The 20141-nt window shown below is 40.5% G+C and overlaps 2 protein-coding genes and 1 non-coding gene across 5 annotated transcripts in view; 2 read left to right on the top strand and 1 right to left on the bottom strand.

The window, feature by feature from the left end:
- The window catches only part of LOC135167195 (JNK-interacting protein 1), a 50538-nt gene extending 44045 nt beyond the window's left edge, over positions 1-6493 (bottom strand). Inside the window, exon 1 of one of the 3 annotated variants that reach the window (XM_064130139.1) lies at positions 5997-6493. The gene's annotated coding sequence lies outside the window, so the exon portion shown is untranslated. The remainder of the gene's footprint in view (positions 1-5996) is intronic. The other 2 variants (XM_064130138.1, XM_064130140.1) reach the window with 2 other exon arrangements.
- The window catches only part of LOC135167194 (tryptophan 5-hydroxylase 1), a 38050-nt gene that overhangs the window by 8914 nt on the left and 8995 nt on the right, over positions 1-20141 (top strand). Inside the window, exons 5-11 of the mRNA XM_064130137.1 lie at positions 297-364; positions 442-492; positions 844-942; positions 6451-6497; positions 6589-6724; positions 17192-17318; positions 17383-17612. Coding sequence (XP_063986207.1) covers positions 297-364; positions 442-492; positions 844-942; positions 6451-6497; positions 6589-6724; positions 17192-17318; positions 17383-17612 — 758 coding nt within the window. The remainder of the gene's footprint in view (positions 1-296; positions 365-441; positions 493-843; positions 943-6450; positions 6498-6588; positions 6725-17191; positions 17319-17382; positions 17613-20141) is intronic.
- Positions 16556-16629, top strand: Trnam-cau (transfer RNA methionine (anticodon CAU)). Its single transcript has one exon. It is a non-coding gene; the product is annotated as a tRNA-Met (tRNA).

The following is a 20141-nucleotide window of genomic DNA, read 5'->3' as shown; positions in this document are numbered from 1 at the left end:
GAACCAAGACTTTCATAAATTTACATTTTATAAATTTATTATCATATTAAGATGAATATTTATAATATTCACTATTGGATTGTGATCCGAGTGGCGTTAAACGTTCAACGCCACTCCCCTCCACTGAAGCGTTAAACATTTAACACCATGCCCTTCCCCCACTTATTTGACAGCAAATCTTTAACGCTCAACGCTATTCCCCCTCCTCTGTCATGTTAAACTTTTAACGCAACCTATTCCGAAGGCGCCTAGAAAGTTTCCCTTGAAAAAATTAAATTTAATTCCTTGTCAATTAGGGATTTAAAGATCCGGTGTATCGAAAACGTCGCGAGCAATTTGCGGATATAGCTAACAATTACAGACAGTAAGTATTTCAAAAAGCAACTCTGAATGCGTCAGAAGGAAAATGGCATTTCAATTTTTAATCGTCTTTTTTTCCAGTGGCCAGGCTATTCCACGAGTGCAGTATACACCCGAAGAGATAAAAACTTGGTGAGTTCATGAAAGACTCACCCCATTAAAAAAAGCCATTTCTATCGATTCTACGATATAAAACTTCTTGACACCTGTTTTCTCGTATACTAAGCTAATCAAGAGCGACGGCAGTATCTCCCACAGTTACCAATCTAAAACGAGAAATGAGACGTCCCATTTTACAGTAGAGAGTTGGAAGCAGCATCCAATGCACTCCTTAATTGCCCTGATTCGATTTAGTCCGTAGCGTGGGACTCGGAGGGTCGATTGACGTGTGATTCAGAGAGAAAATAGATTAGATGGATAAGCTCCATTCATCAGCTCCTTCAGCCGTTTACTCAATTAATTAGTACTGTATTTGATTTGCAGGGCTACTGTCCTCCGTGAATTGCATCAACTTTATCTGAAGCATGCGTGCAAGGAGTATCTCGATAACTGGCCTAAACTGGTGAAATATTGTGGTTACAGGTACAACATTTATTTATTTACTAAACCTGTTGCACCCCCGACGTTGATGTCCTTGTATTATTTTGTTTTTACTTTTTTTTCTAATCATTATGATCCGTTTTGGCATTCTTGAATTATTAAGTATTAAGATTGATGAAAGTCATGGATCTAGGTCCATTATCTGATCAATTTCAAGATCAATAAGCTGTTACGTTATTTTTTTCGTTATTTTAAGTGTTGAAATCTGTACATAAGAGTCATTTACACTGCCGATTTAATACGAAATCCTTAACTTACAGTCCTTTGACTGTTGGCAAATTATTTCTATATACTTCAAGTCTGCTCCACTTGCAAATTTGTTCATTGCATGAGGAAGAGTGCAGGCAGAACTCCTTAGTCTAGTTAACCATTTGCTTTTTCGGAGCGGAAAATTTAAGGAGTACCACAGGATGTGGTTAAAATGTTGTAATTTCGCTCTGCATGAGCAGCCCGGATCATTTATAATTCCAATTCGGTGTAGGGATACTCCGAGATGATAGTGATTTGCTCTCATACGATTAATACTGACAATAGATTGCATTGCTTGTAACAGTGGTGTGGAGATTGTTTAAAGTATTATTCAGTATTTAGCACCATTTTTCCATTAGTAACTCATTAGTAATTTCCCTTAGTAAAGTATTCAGCATCTTTTTTTTATGGCTTGTTGCTTATGCTGGCAGCATGTTTGTTGTATTAGAGGATTTCTCAGTTTTAAAATGATTTCGGTAATCTATAGGGGGAACTTATTGAACACCAATGGACAGACTTACAATCGCAGTTAAATTTAAAAGATTTAAATGATGTATGACTCATGTACACGTAGTTATTGTTTGTTTAAACACATGCACTTTTCGAGCTAGCGAAATTAACGTCACTCGAAAGAATATTAAGACTAAGTTAAGAATGTTTTATTTTTTGATTATTTGTTCACTTATGAGTAGAAATAATACACAACACAGAAGTTTGAAATTCACAGTGTTTTATATTTTAGGACGTGGAATCGGTAGAATTTTACATGAATTTGATTTAATTTAAAAACTTCACCCACTTATGGCAATTTAATAACAAACAATGAAAGTGACTATATCAAGGCAAGATATTCAAATCGCGAAACGCGGACTGGGAAATCTCGGATATGCGTGAACGGAATCGATGTGTCTCTTTCGAAAACGTATTTTTGACTGACTGTAACTGACGGGAGACGAGAGGTATTCGGACACAGCTGCAAAGGATTGCGCTGTAAAATGCGAGAGAAAATTCTCAAAATTGCTTTATTGTCGCCACTGCAAGGGATTAAGTCGTAAACACTGTAATATTTGAGAGATTCGTGTGGGAATTTGACGTGAAAGGTACCTTTCAAGAAGCGATAATTTGTAGAGAGGTTATATATAAAAAAAAAGGAGACCGGGACCTTAAGAGTGTTTTTTTCATTTGGTTTGGGAAGATCCTAAAGACAAATAAAAAAGGGGATTTCCCATGCCCGGGGAGAAACATTTTGGTTATAATTTTCAGTACTCGCGACTTCCCAAGATTAATAAATACCTTTCTTTTCTTTTCAAATTTGGAGATGAAACAACTCATACTCTTTAATCTCCGAGAAAAATATTTCATTATTGTTCTGAAAAAATGATTAAACCATTAATTTCTATACGTCTTTATTCATTTGGAAGATCATGTTTTTCATAATCTTAACACAATGTTATTCAACAATTTTCATAGATATCTTTAAAATTTTTGGAAATCGTCCATTGAGTTCAACACGATTTTCATGAATTTACTTCAACTTAATAATTTCGTAAAATTACTGGAGAAATTACTGAAGAAAATGAAGTTGTGAATTCTCTCTATTCTCATTTTCAATCAATTTTAGTGCAAGATTAGAAATCTTGTGACACCTTTGCATCCGTTTTATCCGGAACATTTTTGCCTCGCTAATTAATTAGTTATCTATGATTTGGTGATATATTTTTGAACGTTTAGATGTACCGAGATTTGTGTTAATTAAAGAAAACAGCGAATGCTCTGAAATTGATACCAGGTAATGTATCATTGGTGGATTGATTTCGTTGAGAAACGAAACTAATCATTTTATAATTTAGTTTAGCTAGCTTCTAGATGAATTCCATGTCTGATTTGAGTATCGGGTCGACGTTGAAAAACAAATGAAAATATCTCCATTCGTTAAATTTACAAAGTGTTAGTGTAGATTTTTGCCTATTCACCATCGCCAGTCAGTATAAACAAAATAAATTAAACAGACTTTCTTTATTTATAAGTGATTGGTGTACAATGAATTAACATTAATTGACTCAGGTCAAATTTAAGTGTGATGTGTTCTTGGTATTTACAATACAATTCAGTCATCCTACATTCCACCAATAAGTTCACCCCTTTTCAATAACTAAGTGCCTTATCAAGTCTAAACACGGAATTCAACCGACATCGATTTTTTGTCAGAATCTAGACAGTGACAGATCAACATCTCGAATGATATTAGATTGATAGCTCGAGTGCACTGCGGTTAGCGTGGTACACTCCGAAACCATTTAGATAATAAAAACTTAAGACAAAGGCGTAACTAAAATTTAATTGATTGAGAGTGACGACATCAAGGATATTTTGTGTAGGGAAATATTCCCTGAGTGTCAGGAGTTTGAAATAAACTAAAACCAATGCTTCTTATTTTAAGAAGTATTACATTAGTCGATTATATTAAATAAACGATTGAATACAGCAACTCCGATAAATTCCGGATTAAATGGAACAATAGATGTAAGAAGAAATAAGTTTGGCGATGTGCTCTCGGTTAAGTCGTGGAGCGAACTGTCCTCCACTTTTCGTAGTTCTAGGGACCTCAGGCCCACGTAGACCCCTTTTGTTTATGACTGGAAAACAGCCAACGTCGCCAGCGTCCTAATGTTTTCCAGATGAAAATCCGAGGTGTCGAGTGGAGTACACACGAGGACCCCCTTGTCCTCTACTACGTCCTGTTAGTTGGTCCAACATATTATTGTTTTGAAAAATTCCCTCACATTTGTAAAAAGGAACGGTGAAATCGGATAGTTACCGACATATTCGAAAAAATGATTCAGCGATGCTTATGAAAATACAATTCCGTTATGAAACTTATCACAATTCTGGAATGACTGACGCGAAAATTATGAAGTGAAACGCATCGGATGCAATAGACTTACAATACTAATTCATACATAAAACATAGGATTATTTCCATGCCACAATTTTGAAGTTGGAATGAGAATCTCAGACACTTCAATTGACGAAATTAATTAATAACAAAGTAATTATTATTGTACGCCGACCAGGCCGTCAGCCGAGTCCCATCGGGTCATTTCTTATTCTTTAGTTTTGAAAAGTCCTTTTAAGGCACATTAAGGCACATAAAATTAGGCACAAGCCGATGGGAGACACTTCTCACGCTTGGATTTCGGGAAAGAAAATTTTTGATTCAACTTATTATTATTGATGTCCCTCCGTGGCGGTGGAACGTAATTGGACAATTGCCCTCGACGTTTTTCCATTGACCAGTTGATGAAATATCTGGTTGGCTGAGTCCCCGCCACTAAACCGTACTACTTTCGGGAAAGATATACACGGACGACCGTTAGAGTTCGTAGAACTCTATGAAGATGGAGACTGCAATATTTGCGAGATGTCAGAGCAATGCTAAAACCAAAAGCGGAACCCACTCGGTAACCAAATATGCAATTAGACATGGCCGCGAAACGAATTGTGTACCGGTTGCGAGTAGAGTATTCGAAAACCGATAACGATTTACTGGTCTGGCACCTACATGGACAGGAAAAGTGCTGTACAAAATGACCAAAATGTGAGATAATGTTTTTCAAGGGCAGATGCCATTTACCAAAAAATGAAAAAAAAATTTTACGGACCGTTGAGGCCCCAAATGTTTCTGGAACGGTCAGAGCAGGAAACGATTACCAAATAGTTAAATATTAGGAGTGTGAATAAGTCTTTCCCGTTTTTTTCAAATTTTGAGCCTTTATTGTGAAAAAATGGTTACAAATGGATTATTGAAAGTATTAGCCATCGTCTTCTTGCGTTTGACACGAATCTTCATCAAGCAAAGTCGCCAATTCTTGATCTTCAAAGATTTGCGGCCGCCCGGAACGCTCCTTGTCTTCCACGTCGAAATCGCCACTTTTGAAGCGTCGAAACCATCCGCGAACACTTGAATCATCGACACAACCTTCTCCATAAGCTTCCTGAAGCAATCGATGCGCCTCGGCAGCAGATTTCTTCAAATTGAACCAATAAAGTAAAACTTCCCGCAAATGACGTCGACTCGGCTCAAATTTCGACATTTTCACGATATCAAAAATTTATGATGCGAAAAAATTTCAACTAATGTGTTAGTGTGGAATTGTTGACAGATGAATAAGCTTTGATTATGACATATGTAACCATTGAATACTCGCACAGTATTGGTGGCGGCATCTCTTACAAAAAACGGGAAGACTTATTCACACACCTAATATTTGCTATTGAACTTTTATTTGCGTGGAAAGGTGCTAGACGGCTTCAACCTGCAAAATTTTTAATAAAATCTTTTCTATTGTACTGTGTGTTCTTCAAAAAAAAAAAAAAAATTGTTGCCTGTAAAGTCGGTTTTACGGGCGAAGATTTTACGTGACAACGTCTTTTCCTCGGTAGAATATTTATTGATATGAATATAATTAAATTGCACAATAGGAACAAGGAATTGAATGAAAATAAGAATTGCACAAATTTTAACTATAGAAATATATTTTGTTTACTAAAAAACAAAAACACTCCCACCACCGACCAACAGCCACTAGAAGCCAGCAAAGCAAATCGTTTCTGGCACACAAGTAAACACACACATCCGCACACACAGAATTATTTTCGTCACTATCAACATTTATCAATAGTATGACATAACCTATAAACTCAGTTTCTCAACTTTTGTGTCAATCTAACAATTAATCAATCAATCATAGTTTACGATAATGAAATATCAGTGTACAATTATTTACCTTTATTGTTGTAGTTGTTGTAAATGACGAATCTAAGCACTCCACATTTTCACTACAGACACAGCAGACGATACTTTAACCACACGTGTGAACTTGTATTATGACGCTTTCTTGTTTTTCCAACGCCAAGAACGTTCGAGAAAGACAAAGACAGAGACAAGCATGCGCCGATTCAATGCGCGGCAGACCGATCATAGTTGAGTGGGAGAGAGACGCAAGGCATTCGGCGGGCCTCTCTCTCGTTCGGTGACTCATCGTAACGTTACCGGGCGTTACACTTTTTCATAAGTGACTCCCAGCCACAACCTAATTTAAGACGTTGTCACGTCAAAAAAATAAAAACTTGATTATCTCCTCGTAATGCGAAAATAGTGCTTAAAACGGCAGAGTAGTATGAGTCAATTCGAATGACTCCACCACATCCCTTTATCTGTATTGTTGTCTCTTGTTTCAGGGAAGATAATATTCCACAACTGCAAGACATTTCCACCTTCCTGAAACGTAAGAAAATAAATGACTGTCCATTACTCCTGATGTGATCTTTCGAATTTTTTCACCATTAATTTATTCATTGTTTTTTATGTTCATGAAGGAATGACTGGATTTCAACTGCGACCTGTTGCCGGCTATTTGTCACCACGTGACTTCCTTGCGGGACTAGCCTTCCGAGTTTTCCATTGTACTCAGTATATACGTCACGCTTCAGATCCGTTCTACACACCTGAACCGTAAGTTAGATTATGTCACCAATCCAACGAGTTAATCGAGCTAATTATTGTTCCTATTAGAATTTCATCCAATATGATTTCGCCATTCAATATGTAGGATCAAAATCATGTAGAACAGATTATTTAGTTTAACAGTATAAAATGAAATATATTTAAAGGATTATAATGATACATTGGATGAGCTGAGTCGCTCTAGACCTTACTCGTCAAGAAACTTCTTCAGACTGACTAATTTTCATTCTCTCATCTCACGCATACACATTTTCACACTTTTTCTCAATGCACTCTTCATTCTAGACTGACCGTGTAATGGTGACGCACAGGCCACCCTCAGTCTACCTAGAACACAAAAACCCTAAACAAGAAACTCAATAAAACTGTCACACCATGCAAACACTTTTCCATTCACACTTCAAACGAATATTCTCTCAAACAACACTCTCTTTCATTTATTCACTTTAGAAAAATAATGTCTCTAATATTTAGTCTGTAACCTGAATCTTATTTTAAATCTTAGGCGACACAGCGCCGTCTTACTTTTTACTAACACTAACTCACTTAAACATTGCTACACTACCACTAATATTCACCGATTCCACAAATATTATGCTGCCTAGATCTAAAATAGCAAAATTGACCAGTCTATGCACCTCCAATCCTGATGGATTTCATCAATATGAATGGAATTATAATTTCGTGATTTTAAATTTTGAATTTGAAGTTATTGTGCTACCTCATGGTGCAATTGTATCGATAAAAATGTGGATGATTATTTTTCCCACCCAAATTTCAGCCAATAGAATTGCACCATTTGTTGATATTTTGTATAGCCTACCTCGAATATCAGCGATTATTTTTTGCATCCCAATTTCAACCAATCAAATGGTGGCATTTCCCGTCACGTGGTACAAGTAAGAGAGTTTTACTTCGGATATTTTTCGGATATTTCCTTGTTTGTTGCTAAGCAATGAAAATATCCGAGAAACAATTTGTACGCGTTTCAAACCCCAAAACTGTCATTACAAAAAATCAAGTTCAAAGACTTTACCTCGACATGAGCAGATTTGGAGGAGAATCCTTGGAGATTATTGATCAAAAAATTAAAAATAATGTTCCTAATAATACAGTGAAGACAAAAGCCACAATTTGGAAACAATTCTCTGCATTTTGTGCAGACAGAAAATATACGCTGGAGAAGCCACAACGCCGAGTGAAAAACCATACTATATGACGTGAAATGCCACACATTTAATTGTTTGAAATTGGAATGAAAAAAATAATCCAGCCAAATACCCCTCGACCTTCAAAATTAATCGGATATTTCCCTCCAGTTTCCCTGCGTAGCACCGATCGGGATAAGATTCGCAGAAAAACCCTCGCGCTTCGCGCTCGGGTTTTTTAATCTGCGAACCTTATCCCTCTCGTTGCTACGCAACGAAACTCTCGGGAAATATCCGATAATTTTGAAGGTCTTGGGGTATTACTACTGATAATTTTTTGAATATTTTGGTAAACAAACGACACTTCACCAAATAAACCTCTTTTCATGTCATGGCACAATTCTCTTGGCCGAAATTTGGATAGGAAAAATAATCCCCTGAATACCACTCGAGCTTCAAAATTATAGAATATTTCCCTCTAGGTTCCCTGCATACAAATGAAGTCGTTAAGTTTTTCAGGAAAAATCACTCGTGCTTCGCACTCGTGATTTTTTAGCCTGAAATACTTGACTCCTTCATTTGTTTGCAACGAATCTATCGGGAAATATTCGATAATTTTGAACCACTTGTGGTATTATATGTGAAAATATCATCCCCTGATTACGACTCAAGCTCCAAAATTGTTCAAGTATATATATATCTCTCTCTAGAGGTTCCCTGCAAACAGACGGAATCGTATTACTTCATTTGTTTTCATAGAACCTATCGGCCCTCAATACCTGATAGTTTTGGAGCTGTCGATGGCTCGTATGGAAACAACCTCAACAGGTTATACTTTCCGGATAGTGCGAAACCGCGGCAGGGTCTCCTCGGTCTTGGAAAAATCCAGATCTGCCAGCAAGCTGGAGGATTTTCGCTACAATGCCACCACTTTTTGCAAAGTACCGACATTGTATCCACGGGGAACCTCGGAGAAGTAGTCCCTGGCATATGCCCAGATTATGTAGGACCTCAAGCATTACTGCCCCTTAATGATCCATCTTCTAAATTCACAAAAGATGCTGTTACAATCAAAAGAACATCTGATGGGATTTAGAACTCAGCGAGATACCGATTTCCATGGTCTAGTTTCCATTGTTATTTTTGGTCATATTATCGAGTCCCAATGCGCTATATAATGAAACACCCTCAAAGGATATTCGCGGAGTTTGAGCTTTTGGGTAGAGTGCCATTTTGAATGGTTTGGCCATGCGCTACCAGGAAAATAGACCGCGCACTTGGCATTATCAATTCAATTTCAATGCGTTATTTCCTTGATGTTACGAAAGTTTTTGTTTGACATCCTCAATAGCCTTCTTTTCTCTGTTACAGTGTGTCTTAACCTAATTCTCAATTTATAATTTTAATTCCTTGTATGTAGTTCACTCCCCCCCTCCCTAATGAGCTTTAACGTCAGTGCCCATCCCCATTCGCTACTTGTACTTATGTTTTCTCCTCGGCTTGCCCCACCTTTTCCCTCGTCTTCTTGTTCTCATCCTGCTCTTTCTAGTACTCTTTTCTTGCTTTCAGCTTTCCTTTCTCAGTCCGTCCATTTCCTCTTTCCTTCTCTGCGCCCCTCTGCTTTCTTACCTCCGGCTCTCTTCTTTGTTGCGTTACTCTCTATTGTTTTTCTCTCAGTGCTTTCTCTCTTCTTCCCATTCTGTCCATATTCCTTTTTGTTGGTTGTTCTCTAAGTTCCGCAATCAATTTCTCTCTCCTCTCTGTCCCCTCCCCTTTCTCCAATTCTTCCACCACTTTTCGTCCTCTTTTCTTATTCTTTTCATTACCTTCTGGCTGCTGATCACATGTTCCAGTACCTCTTCTTCCTGCTCGCATGCTCTGCACCAACCGCTCTCGAAGCCCTTATTTCCTCAGCACGTTACCACATCTTCATCTTGCCCACGTCATCATTTGTTCCATGCTTAGCCCCTTGCTGGCCTAGTATACACTCATTTCAATGTTCTCTTTTATATCTCCATAGCAATCACAATATTTAGATTCTCCTATCTTTTTCCAGTCTTTCTGTCTCTCTCTGCCCTTTTTCTCGCCTCTTTTACTTCTCGTTTCCACAGCCGTTCTAGTAATTCTCCATCTCCTACTTCTTCCAACCTCTCCCGCACTCCTTTTCCCCAGTTAGACGGTTGTCCGTTCCTTATTCCTCTTATTTCCTTCCTTAGACACTTTCTCGACCATATTCACCAACGCTTGTTCTGTTCCTGCTAGTTTTTTGGTGTGTTTTGTGTAGTGGTTCTTTGCCTGTGGTTCCTCTCTACTCCTCCCTTCCCTTCTCTTCACTTCTTTCTACCATTTGGTGTTTCTTTCCCTACTTCCTCCTGTTTTTCCTCTGCTTTCAACAGTTTCTTAAAATGTTTTAGCCAATCTTTCTTTGATATGATGTTTGTGTCTTTTTTCTTTCCCTGTCTGAACCAATTCATCGCCTTCCACCAATCTTGCACTGTCCTACTCGCCGTTACTTCTCCCTGTTTCGCCTCCATCCATTTTTCGATTAGTCTGCCTCTTGTTTTCTTCAGGGACTTTTTGTGCATGTTGTGCATCCGTTTTCAGCTCCAGTACCTCTTTTTCTTGAATCCGTTCAGGCTTCTGAGCATTCTCTGTCTTTCCTCCTGGTATCCTCCCGTGTCCCATGTCGCCCTAACTTCCCCTCCTTTATATGCCAACATATTTGCTTCATGTGCCACCTCTCTTGTTGCCTTCACTAGTTTTTCCCATCATTTGCCTGTACTCTCCTCTTTGTCATTTCTCTCTCCACCTTTCCTTAAATATTTCCTCTTCTTTCTTTCCACTTCATCCTCGTTGCCTTCTTGCCGGTTTTCTCCTTCTCTCTCCTCTTCTCCACGCTCCAGTCCACCTTGCATATGATGGGGAGGTGGTTCGACCCTTCCTGTTCGGTTACTTTCATTTCTCTGCACGAGTCTGGTGTTTCTTTCCCTTCCATTTTGACTATTATATAGTCTAGGACACTTCCTAACCCTGCCCCCTCTCCTATGAATGTTAATTGTCCCTCGTCGCCTCTCGCTCTCTCATTTTGTATCAGCAGTGCTTTCTTTCTTCGCACCATTCTATTAACCTCCTTCCCTCGCTCCTCGTTGTTTTGTCCTGTGATTTCCTTTCTGCTATTCTTGTCCCTTCCTCCATTCCGCATTCTGGTATTCCTTGTAGTTTTCCTATTCTAGCATTCAGATCCCCTGTGATTATCAGCCTCTCTTCCGTGCCTTCCCTCTCATCTACTAATGCGCTCATCTTCGTCAGCACCGTGTTCAGGTTTTTCCTATCGTTTTTGTAGGTGCTAATTATCATATGGTTGTCCCTGCTCATCTTTGCTCTTATTCTTGTCTTCAGCACGTATTTTGATAGCTCTATTTATCACTCCGCTTCCAGTGTTTTCCTTGTTCCCAGTAGGAACCCTCCGCTTGCCTTGTATCTTCTCTTCACCCTAGTCGCCTGTTTCCCGTATCACTCGAAGTGTTTGCTCAGTTTTTCCATCATTTCCTTAATTCCCTTCTCCTCTAGGTGTGTTTCTTGGAACATCACCACGTCCATCTTTTTCCGTTGTTCCTCGTTCTTTCCTATGTTCGCTACATTTTCTACGTTCCAGTGTCAAATTTTAATTACCCTCTCTCTTCTTCTCTCTTATGCACGGCTCCTGATTAAAAGGGCCCTTCTCTCACCCTTTCCTTCCTTTTTTCCCTCTGCGTCAATGTTCCCTTCTGTTTGAGAACACACATTTGAGCTACTAATTAAATTGACTCAAAACAATCAATGACTTGGGTGAAAACTTGGAGTTTGCGAATAATGAAGTGTGGTGTGTAGGCAGATGATTTGTTTTTTTCTCACTGTCATCAATGGGGTTTTGAATGATGGGATGCTCTGGCCAGTGATCTAGTGGTTGTTGCAGCCAACTTGGGCCATGCTGCCAGAGGTTGTTTGGGACGAACTCGGATGGTAGCTGTCCCCTGGACAATGCATCAGCAGGGTTGTCACCTGATGGCACATATTTCTATTCGCAGCCGCCATTCGAGTTCATTGTTTTCTGCTGAATGTCTACAACTCGATTTTGGACAAAGGTTTTTAAAGTATGAGGCGGCGTGTGAATCTAATGGAGAGTGATAGTGGAGTCAATCCAGAGGACCGTCTTGGATGTAGGAAGGTTGATAGCAGTTTTTATTGTTTCGACTAAGGTGGCTAATATATGGACTCCACACAGTTCGAGTCGCGGAGTTCGAACTGGGCTTTGAAGCGGTATTACTCTAGACCTGGAACATAACAAATTGACTTGACTCGATCCTTGATGGTCAATAGATTTTATATAGATACACTCCGTAACCCACATTACTCGCGTAGCAGAATCCGTGTAATTGAATTTGTTCTGTGTTTTTGAGTATGACCTTTCTGTCAAATTGAAGGTCATTGATTAAAGGCAACTCCGTACACAAATCGATCCAGAGTGGTCGAATACTCAGCGGAATTGATTCATCCCAATCCACCTTGGCGGACCAGAGTTGTTGAATGATGTTTTTTGCCTTCAAAATGACTGGGCCGAGCAAACCCAATGGGTCAAAGATTGCTGGTACTGTGGATGAAATGTTTCGTTTTGGAATCGTGTTGGTTAAAGTGATTGGTTTTCTTTTGTATTTAATAGCATCGACTTCTGAATTCCATGAAATGCCTAGTGTTTTGATTGTTTTATCATTGTCCAATTGTAGATGTTGATTGATGTGCTCAGGTGGTACTTCTCGTAGCACTGCTGCATCATTTGAGGCCCATTGACGAATGTTCAGGCCGCCCTTCAGTAGTAGTTGTGTAATTTCTGCTCGAGCGAGTTGAGCGTCTTTAACTGAGTTGAACCCAGTTGATAGGTCGTCGACGTACATATCTTCTTGCAGGAGCGAGTTGTTGAAGACAACGAATGGCCAAAAAGAAGGCGGCTGATAGTCTGAAGATGACTGTGTTGAGCTCATAGGTTGCGATTTTGCCCTCCTCATCTTTCCCGAGGATTCTCTGATATTTGCGATCGTTGGGGTGAATGAGGAATTGGCGATACATTTTCTCTATATTGACTGTTAAAGCATACTGGTGGCATCTGAATCGCAAAATCAATGAGAATAAATCATCTTGTATAGTAGGTCCGATCATGAGGGTTTCGTTGAGTGAAATTTCATTTGATGTCCTCGACGATCCGTTGAACACCACTCGCAGCTTCGTTGTCATGCTGCTCTTCTTGATAACTGCGTGATGTGGCAGATAGTATCCGGGGGACTCAATATCTGTTGTCTTGGACATGTGCTGAAGTGAGAGGTACTCGTCAATTACAACCCGATATTGTTGCTTCAGATCAGTGTTTTTATTCAGTCTTCTTTTCAATGAATCTAAACGTTTGAGGGCCGTCACCCTAGATTCCCCCAATCCTGGTGGAGTGGATTTGAACGGCAGCGCGACTGAGGAACGGCCACTACTTGTTCTGTTGTGGTGTTGTTGGAAATGTTCTTCAGTTGATTGTTCTTCGGGCGAGGAAAGTTTCCTAGTGGGTCCTTTTTCGATTTCAAAGAGTCTTCGCAGATCTGTGGCAATTTGTGTGTTGAATACTTGATGTCTTTTGTGAGGTAGTGTGGGAGATAGGCTACCTCCGATCACCCAACCTAGACGTGCTTTTTGCAGGATAATGTTGGATCCCTGCCTTCCAGGTATCTGGTATTGACCAGTTGTGAAAAGGTCGAGACTAGGAGCTGAACGAAGCAACATAACGATAGGCCTGGGTTTGAAGAACTCCGGATCAGCAAGCTGGATTTTTGATGGCAAACTGAAGGTATCTCGTGGAATCGGTTGGATTGGAATGAGGTGGGAGATAACAGGAATTGTTAGACATTGCATCTCTGTTTCGTATTTTTTGGTGGTTGATTGGATGGTTGCAGTTACTAAATGTCTGGTGCAGGTCGCTAGACCATTGAGAGCGCCAACAAGTACTAAGTACTTCATCTTCAGGAGTTTTAATTGTTGAGCTAGTCTTTCAATGATGAAATTTGCTGTAGAGACGGTATCTAGTGGAATTCGGCGTTTTATCGGTCGTTTGTTTTGATCCGGGATATTAACCATTGCGCTGAGCACTATCTGATCGCTGGAGAGATGGGTGATAAAACTGGTTGGTTTTGTAGGCCACTGTAAGATTCGTGGAGACTGATTTTTGATGGATTGTGACTAGCCGGACATACCTTTTGTTGCTTGTGGAGTTTCCTCCGCAAGGAGTGCATGATGTAATGACGTATTGTGCCTTTCTTCGCAGAGGCGACACTTCCTTAGAGAGTAGTACTCAGCGACCTGATGGTTGTTGCGTAGACAATTGATGCAATATGATTGTCCCCGCACCGCCTTTAACCGTTCTCTAGCTGGTAGACTCTTGAATTCTGCACACATGGAGAGTGGATGCGGTTCCTTCCTGCAATGCGAGTAGGCGGTGGAAGTGTTGGTGATGAAGGCTTGGGCGTAAGTGCGTTTGTCGTTTCTCTTGATATTGAAATGATTATGGGAGGACGAAAACTTGGTTGCTTCACGATGTTAGCTTGTTTCAGACGAGATTTTGTTAATGTGCCGAATGGCAAGGCGGCTTGCTCTGCGTGATAAAGAAATCAGCAAATCGCTGAGTGCTGGGAATGTACCTTTGGTAATCGTTTCATCCCAATCACTGGCGGCGGAACCGTGGAGTTTGTTTCCCAAAATTGTAACGATCATTTCTTCTGACAACTCAACCCCCATCATCTTTAACATTTCACAGTGTTGGCGTATATCGTCCACAAGTTGTGAGAGCCTTTTGGAGGTCTCATGTTCTTGTTTTGGTAGATTCATCAGGAGATTCAGGTGTCTTGAGATGATGAGGCGTTGATCTGAGTAGGTTTCATCTAGTAATTTCCAAGCTCTAGCATAGTTTTCGGCAGTTATTGGAAAGATTTTTTTTTATCCTATGCTGGTCCCGTCAGTGCACGACGAAGATACGAGAGTTTATCGACGTGCGTGACATTGTCTTGATCGTGAATCATTGAACCAAACGCTCCTTTGAATGTTAGTCATTTTTCATATGCACCATCGAAGGAGGGTAATGTCGACTACGGCAGCTTAAGTCGTCTACATGAAGTGGAGATGTTATGATGAGGTTGGGTTAGATCTGATGGAGATCTCGAAAGTGCGTCACCTAGTCTTGCTGTTGCGTTTAGTTTCTCATATTTCGTTATGTTGTGGTGATAACAATTTTCGATTTGTTGTCCCTTGATGTTGTATTGGTCGTAATACTGGTTTTCTGTATCAAGCCCTTTCCATTCTTCTGTCAATTCTTCGAAGTTGGCAAATAATTCGTGATAAGACTTCATTTTATTGTCGATCTTTTCTGGCTCCGGTGCGGCATAGTCATAGATGCCCAGGAATTTTTTCATTCTGATGTTTTCCGCCTCCAGTTTATCCATTCGTTCGATGATGGCCCTAATTTTATTTCTCCTCCCTCCATCCTTCTCCTCGCCGTTGGGATGAGACGTTTTTACACTTATGTTTTCACTACCCTTGAGGTCACCTTTTTAATCGTTTATTGTGACTTGCGGGTTGAAATTTCTTCGGTGTTGTTAAATCAATATAAGCCTTTATTAATTTTTTGTTAATCCGGCTCAAAGGACTATTAATTTGTTTCGTCTATGTCTATAGTAGACATAGACATATTTGAGCTACTAATTAAATTGACTCAATTTCACAATTTTTATAAATTTACAATAACGGTTCAATTAAATGCGAGGAATTTGAATATTGACTCCAATAACGGGACTATTTGCAGCGATTCGATTAAGGGTGAAATAGACACCGATTCGTGCCGCGTTGTTACAACGTTGGAGGCTAAAATTGAACTAAAAATTAAATCTGCATTTGCACATACAATGATGAATGGAGTGGAAGAAGCATGGCCATAAAATGAGGGTGGATGGTCGGGCCTTATTTGGGCCGTAGGGTCTGCGATACATGAGCGACCCTCCTAAATACATAAATGACCCAAGTGAATGGCGGGAATTTGAGCAAATAATATATTGAAAATGTTTAATAAATTTGGGGAATTCCCGTCCCGGGTCTGGACTATCCATTTTTTCAGTAATTTTTCTTGCAAAAATTATATGGAGAATTATCCTGTTCCCCTTCCTACCTCATCCAAAATCCTATCCAACGATTTCCTTTGACGTCACAAGAAATGTGGAACGCTATATAAACTTCCCGTCTTGTTGATAAAAATGATTGCCGAATGAAGGACGGCGGTGCTCCATATAGGCACGAAAAGTGAATAGAAGAAATGGCTAGGAGCCGGATAGCTCAGTTGGGAGAGCACCCGATGCATAAACGGAAGGTCCCGGGTTCGAATCCCGGTCTGGACTATCCATTTTTTCAGTAATTTTTCTTGCAAAAATTATATGGAGAATTATCCTGTTCCTCTTCCTACCTCATCCAAAATCCTATCCAACGATTTCCTTTGACGTCACAAGAAATGTGGAACGCTATATAAACTTCCCGTCTTGTTGATAAAAATGATTGCCGAATGAAGGACGGCGGTGCTCCATATAGGCACGAAAAGTGAATAGAAGAAATGGCTAGGAGCCGGATAGCTCAGTTGGGAGAGCACCCGATGCATAATCGGAAGGTCCCGGGTTCGAATCCCGGTCTGGACTATCCATTTTTTCAGTAATTTTTCTTGCAAAAATTATATGGAGAATTATCCTGTTCCCCTTCCTACCTCATCCAAAAATCCTATCCAACGATTTCCTTTGACGTCACAAGAAATGTGGAACGCTATATAAACTTCCCGTCTTGTTGATAAAATTCCCGCCAATAAACTGAAAATTTCAGAATTAGCGATAATATGGTTTATTATCGCTGCATCTGAATCTTATTACAGTATTTGTATAATACTGAGGAAAAAATAAGAATAAAGAATAAATTTTCGTGAAAAAATATTCCGCCACGGAACAACTTGCCTGCAAATAATTTGAAGTTCAAAAGTTTCATTAAAATGGTATTTCCTCATGATATTAAAGTAGTGCTACTTTTAAACTTTGAAGAATTTTCAGATATTTACAATTCTAATATGTTTCACCACTCAATTAGAATTGTTGGAACTGTTTTAAAAGTTGAACTCTCCTGAAAACGTTGAAAAACTGGCTTTTACCTCAGAATCTTGTAAGTTAAAAGAGTATATGTGTAAAATTGTTAAATACTACTTTTTTTTTAATAGGGACTGTTGCCATGAACTTCTGGGTCATATGCCCCTCCTTGCCAACCCCAGTTTCGCCCAATTCTCGCAAGAGCTTGGACTAGCATCCTTGGGAGCCTCCGACGATGACATCGACAAGCTCGCAACTGTAGGTATCCGAAGCCCATCAATTACTATAATAAATTCGAATTAAAAATAATCTCTACTTCCAGCTTTATTTCTTTACCGTCGAATTCGGTCTCTGCAAACAAGATGGCGTTCTCCGAGTCTACGGAGCCGGCCTACTTTCTTCAGTAGCGGAGCTCCGACATGCAGTTACTACTGAAAACAAAATATTTCGATTTGAACCCGAAGTCACTTGCAAGCAAGAATGCATCATCACTGCTTTCCAAAATGCTTATTATTACACGGACAGCCTCGAAGAAGCTAAAGAAAAAATGCGGTAAGGTCTCTGAAGATGTTATTCGCTCAAAAACGAATTAAAAGGATTGTCCACAATTTTATCACGTCATTATCATCTCAACATATGAAACTATCTTTAGTCGTAGAAGATCGTTTTTCGATGGATTTGAAAACTATGAATCATAACTTGGAAATTTTATGAGGTTTGGAATTGTATGTTTCACCATTGGATTTTTTTTTGATTATAGTTTCTTATTAAGAGCTAAAGAGAGTGTCTCAATTGTTTGAAACTCAGCTACTCAAATGCGTCAAGCGGTTACCGAGCTCAACGGAAACCTCGCGAAGTTTTGAGACCCTTCAGAGTCGCGGTCACTTGCAACAAAAATCGTCAAAATCCTCAGTAGTAATGAACCAGTCATGTCAAGTAGTATCGATCTAATGACTCAGCGAGATACTTTAACCTCAGTGCACTATCGTAGTAAATTCTCAGTCAATTATATTCCCGACCATATCAACTGTATTTTATTAGATAGTTCTTCATCTATTTATGGAAAATTACCGATTCAACGAGAGTCACCTATCAATCAATCATCTATTTATTAAGATATTCAAGTGGGAACGGAACAATAACCAAGAAATTATGCGGATATACCGTTTTAATTTTCAAGGAGGGGTGGCTTCCGCCACCATAGAGTACATCTCCAATAGTGATTTGGAATTCACAAATGTTTTAATTCGCCATTCTGTCACAAGACCATTTTCTTCCATCGGACACCTCAACTTTATTGTCAATCTCGTATAATGAACCATTTGAGTTGGATCGGGATTAAGTGTGTAGAAGTGATTGAAAAATTCCGGACGCATTGTGAGACAGTGTTCGAGTCAGTGTTCGGGAAAAGGAAACCAACGGTCAAGTATGAGTTGACATTTGGCCAAGTCTAACTCAACGGAATTCAATGCCAACGGAAATAACCCCGATTTCACAAACGTACAGAGACTCAATGGGTAGCGGAAGACGCCGTCTTTTCGCAGTGTCCTGCCGTCTCGACAAAAGGAGAGAACATCAATCGATATTTATCTACGCCTGAATGAAACAGTCATACCATCACTCAATCACCACCGCCACCATTCGCGAAAATCAGCGACGTGGGAAATTCACAGCAAAGGAATTCAGTCTATCTGAGATCATTATTTCTGAACGGGAGAATATCATGCAGGCGCACTGGACGGAAAGCAATATGCAGTCCTTTCCAATCATTATTTCATTTAACAAGAAGGACAACACAGGACTCTTGAGATGACAGACAGCATGACAGGACAATTAGTTAGAATGCAGTTATTCCATGGAGAGAAAAATTATTGAAAAATTACGTGCCTGTTCCGTAATCTACCAGAAGATGTGAGGCATCCTCATCACGGCGGCTTTCGAGACCCTAACTTCTACTAAATCGCATCCTGGGGCTTTGTCATTCTTAAGGGTCTTTACGAGTCCTTCAGTTGATTGTCCGTCACTCCTGGTGCGTTACCTGTCTGAACCGCGCGCGTTAGGTTCCTCGCGCGTTCGCGGATGTCTGTCTGTTCCGGTGAATCTTCGTTGGGGTCATCGTCGGGTACGTGTGTGTCCAACAGTACCCCAGCAGTCTGACGCATTGTAAGTGTCGTGCCATTTGCGGTTCTAAGTGTACTGAGTAGCGCGCCCACACGCAATTTATCCGCCGCGTATTTATAATGAAAGCCCCAGGGATTCGCGTTACTTTCCGTCGTGATGTATCCCCTCCAGCTATTTTCTTTACACGTCCTAAGTAGCCAGTGTAGCCTGGTATAGGACCGCAGGACTAAACGATACCTGTTCTGCTTAATTTTACGCCTGTCAGGGTTAGTCTCCCTTCGGTCGCCGTTTCCGAGACGACTGATCAGCTTGCGTTTGCTGGTCAGCTCCTCGGTCCACCACGGATTCGCGCGACGGTAATGTTTGCGGCACGGCATCGAATCTTGGCAGGCTTTGGTGAGTACGTCACCCAGTACTTCTGCCGTTCTCTCAACATCCGCTGGCCGATCCAGCAGATGGTCCGCGAGTTTTTCACGGGCCTCCTGATCAAGGGTCGCCTCGAACTTTTCCCAGTCGGCTCGACAAACGTTGAACCGCATGGTAGAGTCTGACGCGCTGACGGGGTATTGACGCGCTGTGAGGAACTCCGGATCGCTAACCGAAAACTAACAGACGTGCGGTCACCGGTGGTCCGCTCGTCCTGCAACCTCCATGTACGTATGAATTTATACATGCCAGGGGTGGCCAGTGTGACGTCGATGAACGACATACCTGCGGTACTCCTGAAGGTTGGACCCTGACTGGCTTCATTCGCGACGCGGAGACCGAAGGACTCGACGAGCTCACCCAGGAGAACACCACGGTCGGTGGTCCTGGGGCTGCGGAGGAAGTGTTGGGCGTTGGCATCTGCCGCCAGCAGTACGCGGTGACCCCTGAGACAGCTGAGGACCTTCTCAAGCTGCCTCAGGTGGACCTCTATGTTGTCCGAGTACTGGCAGCAACTCGAGACGACGAAGAAGG

The sequence above is a fragment of the Diachasmimorpha longicaudata genome, chromosome 11, assembly GCF_034640455.1.
Source record: "Diachasmimorpha longicaudata isolate KC_UGA_2023 chromosome 11, iyDiaLong2, whole genome shotgun sequence".
NCBI classification, from domain to species: domain Eukaryota; kingdom Metazoa; phylum Arthropoda; class Insecta; order Hymenoptera; family Braconidae; genus Diachasmimorpha; species Diachasmimorpha longicaudata.
Note: the sequence above shows the minus strand (reverse complement) of the source record. Positions and strands in the feature narration are given on the sequence as shown.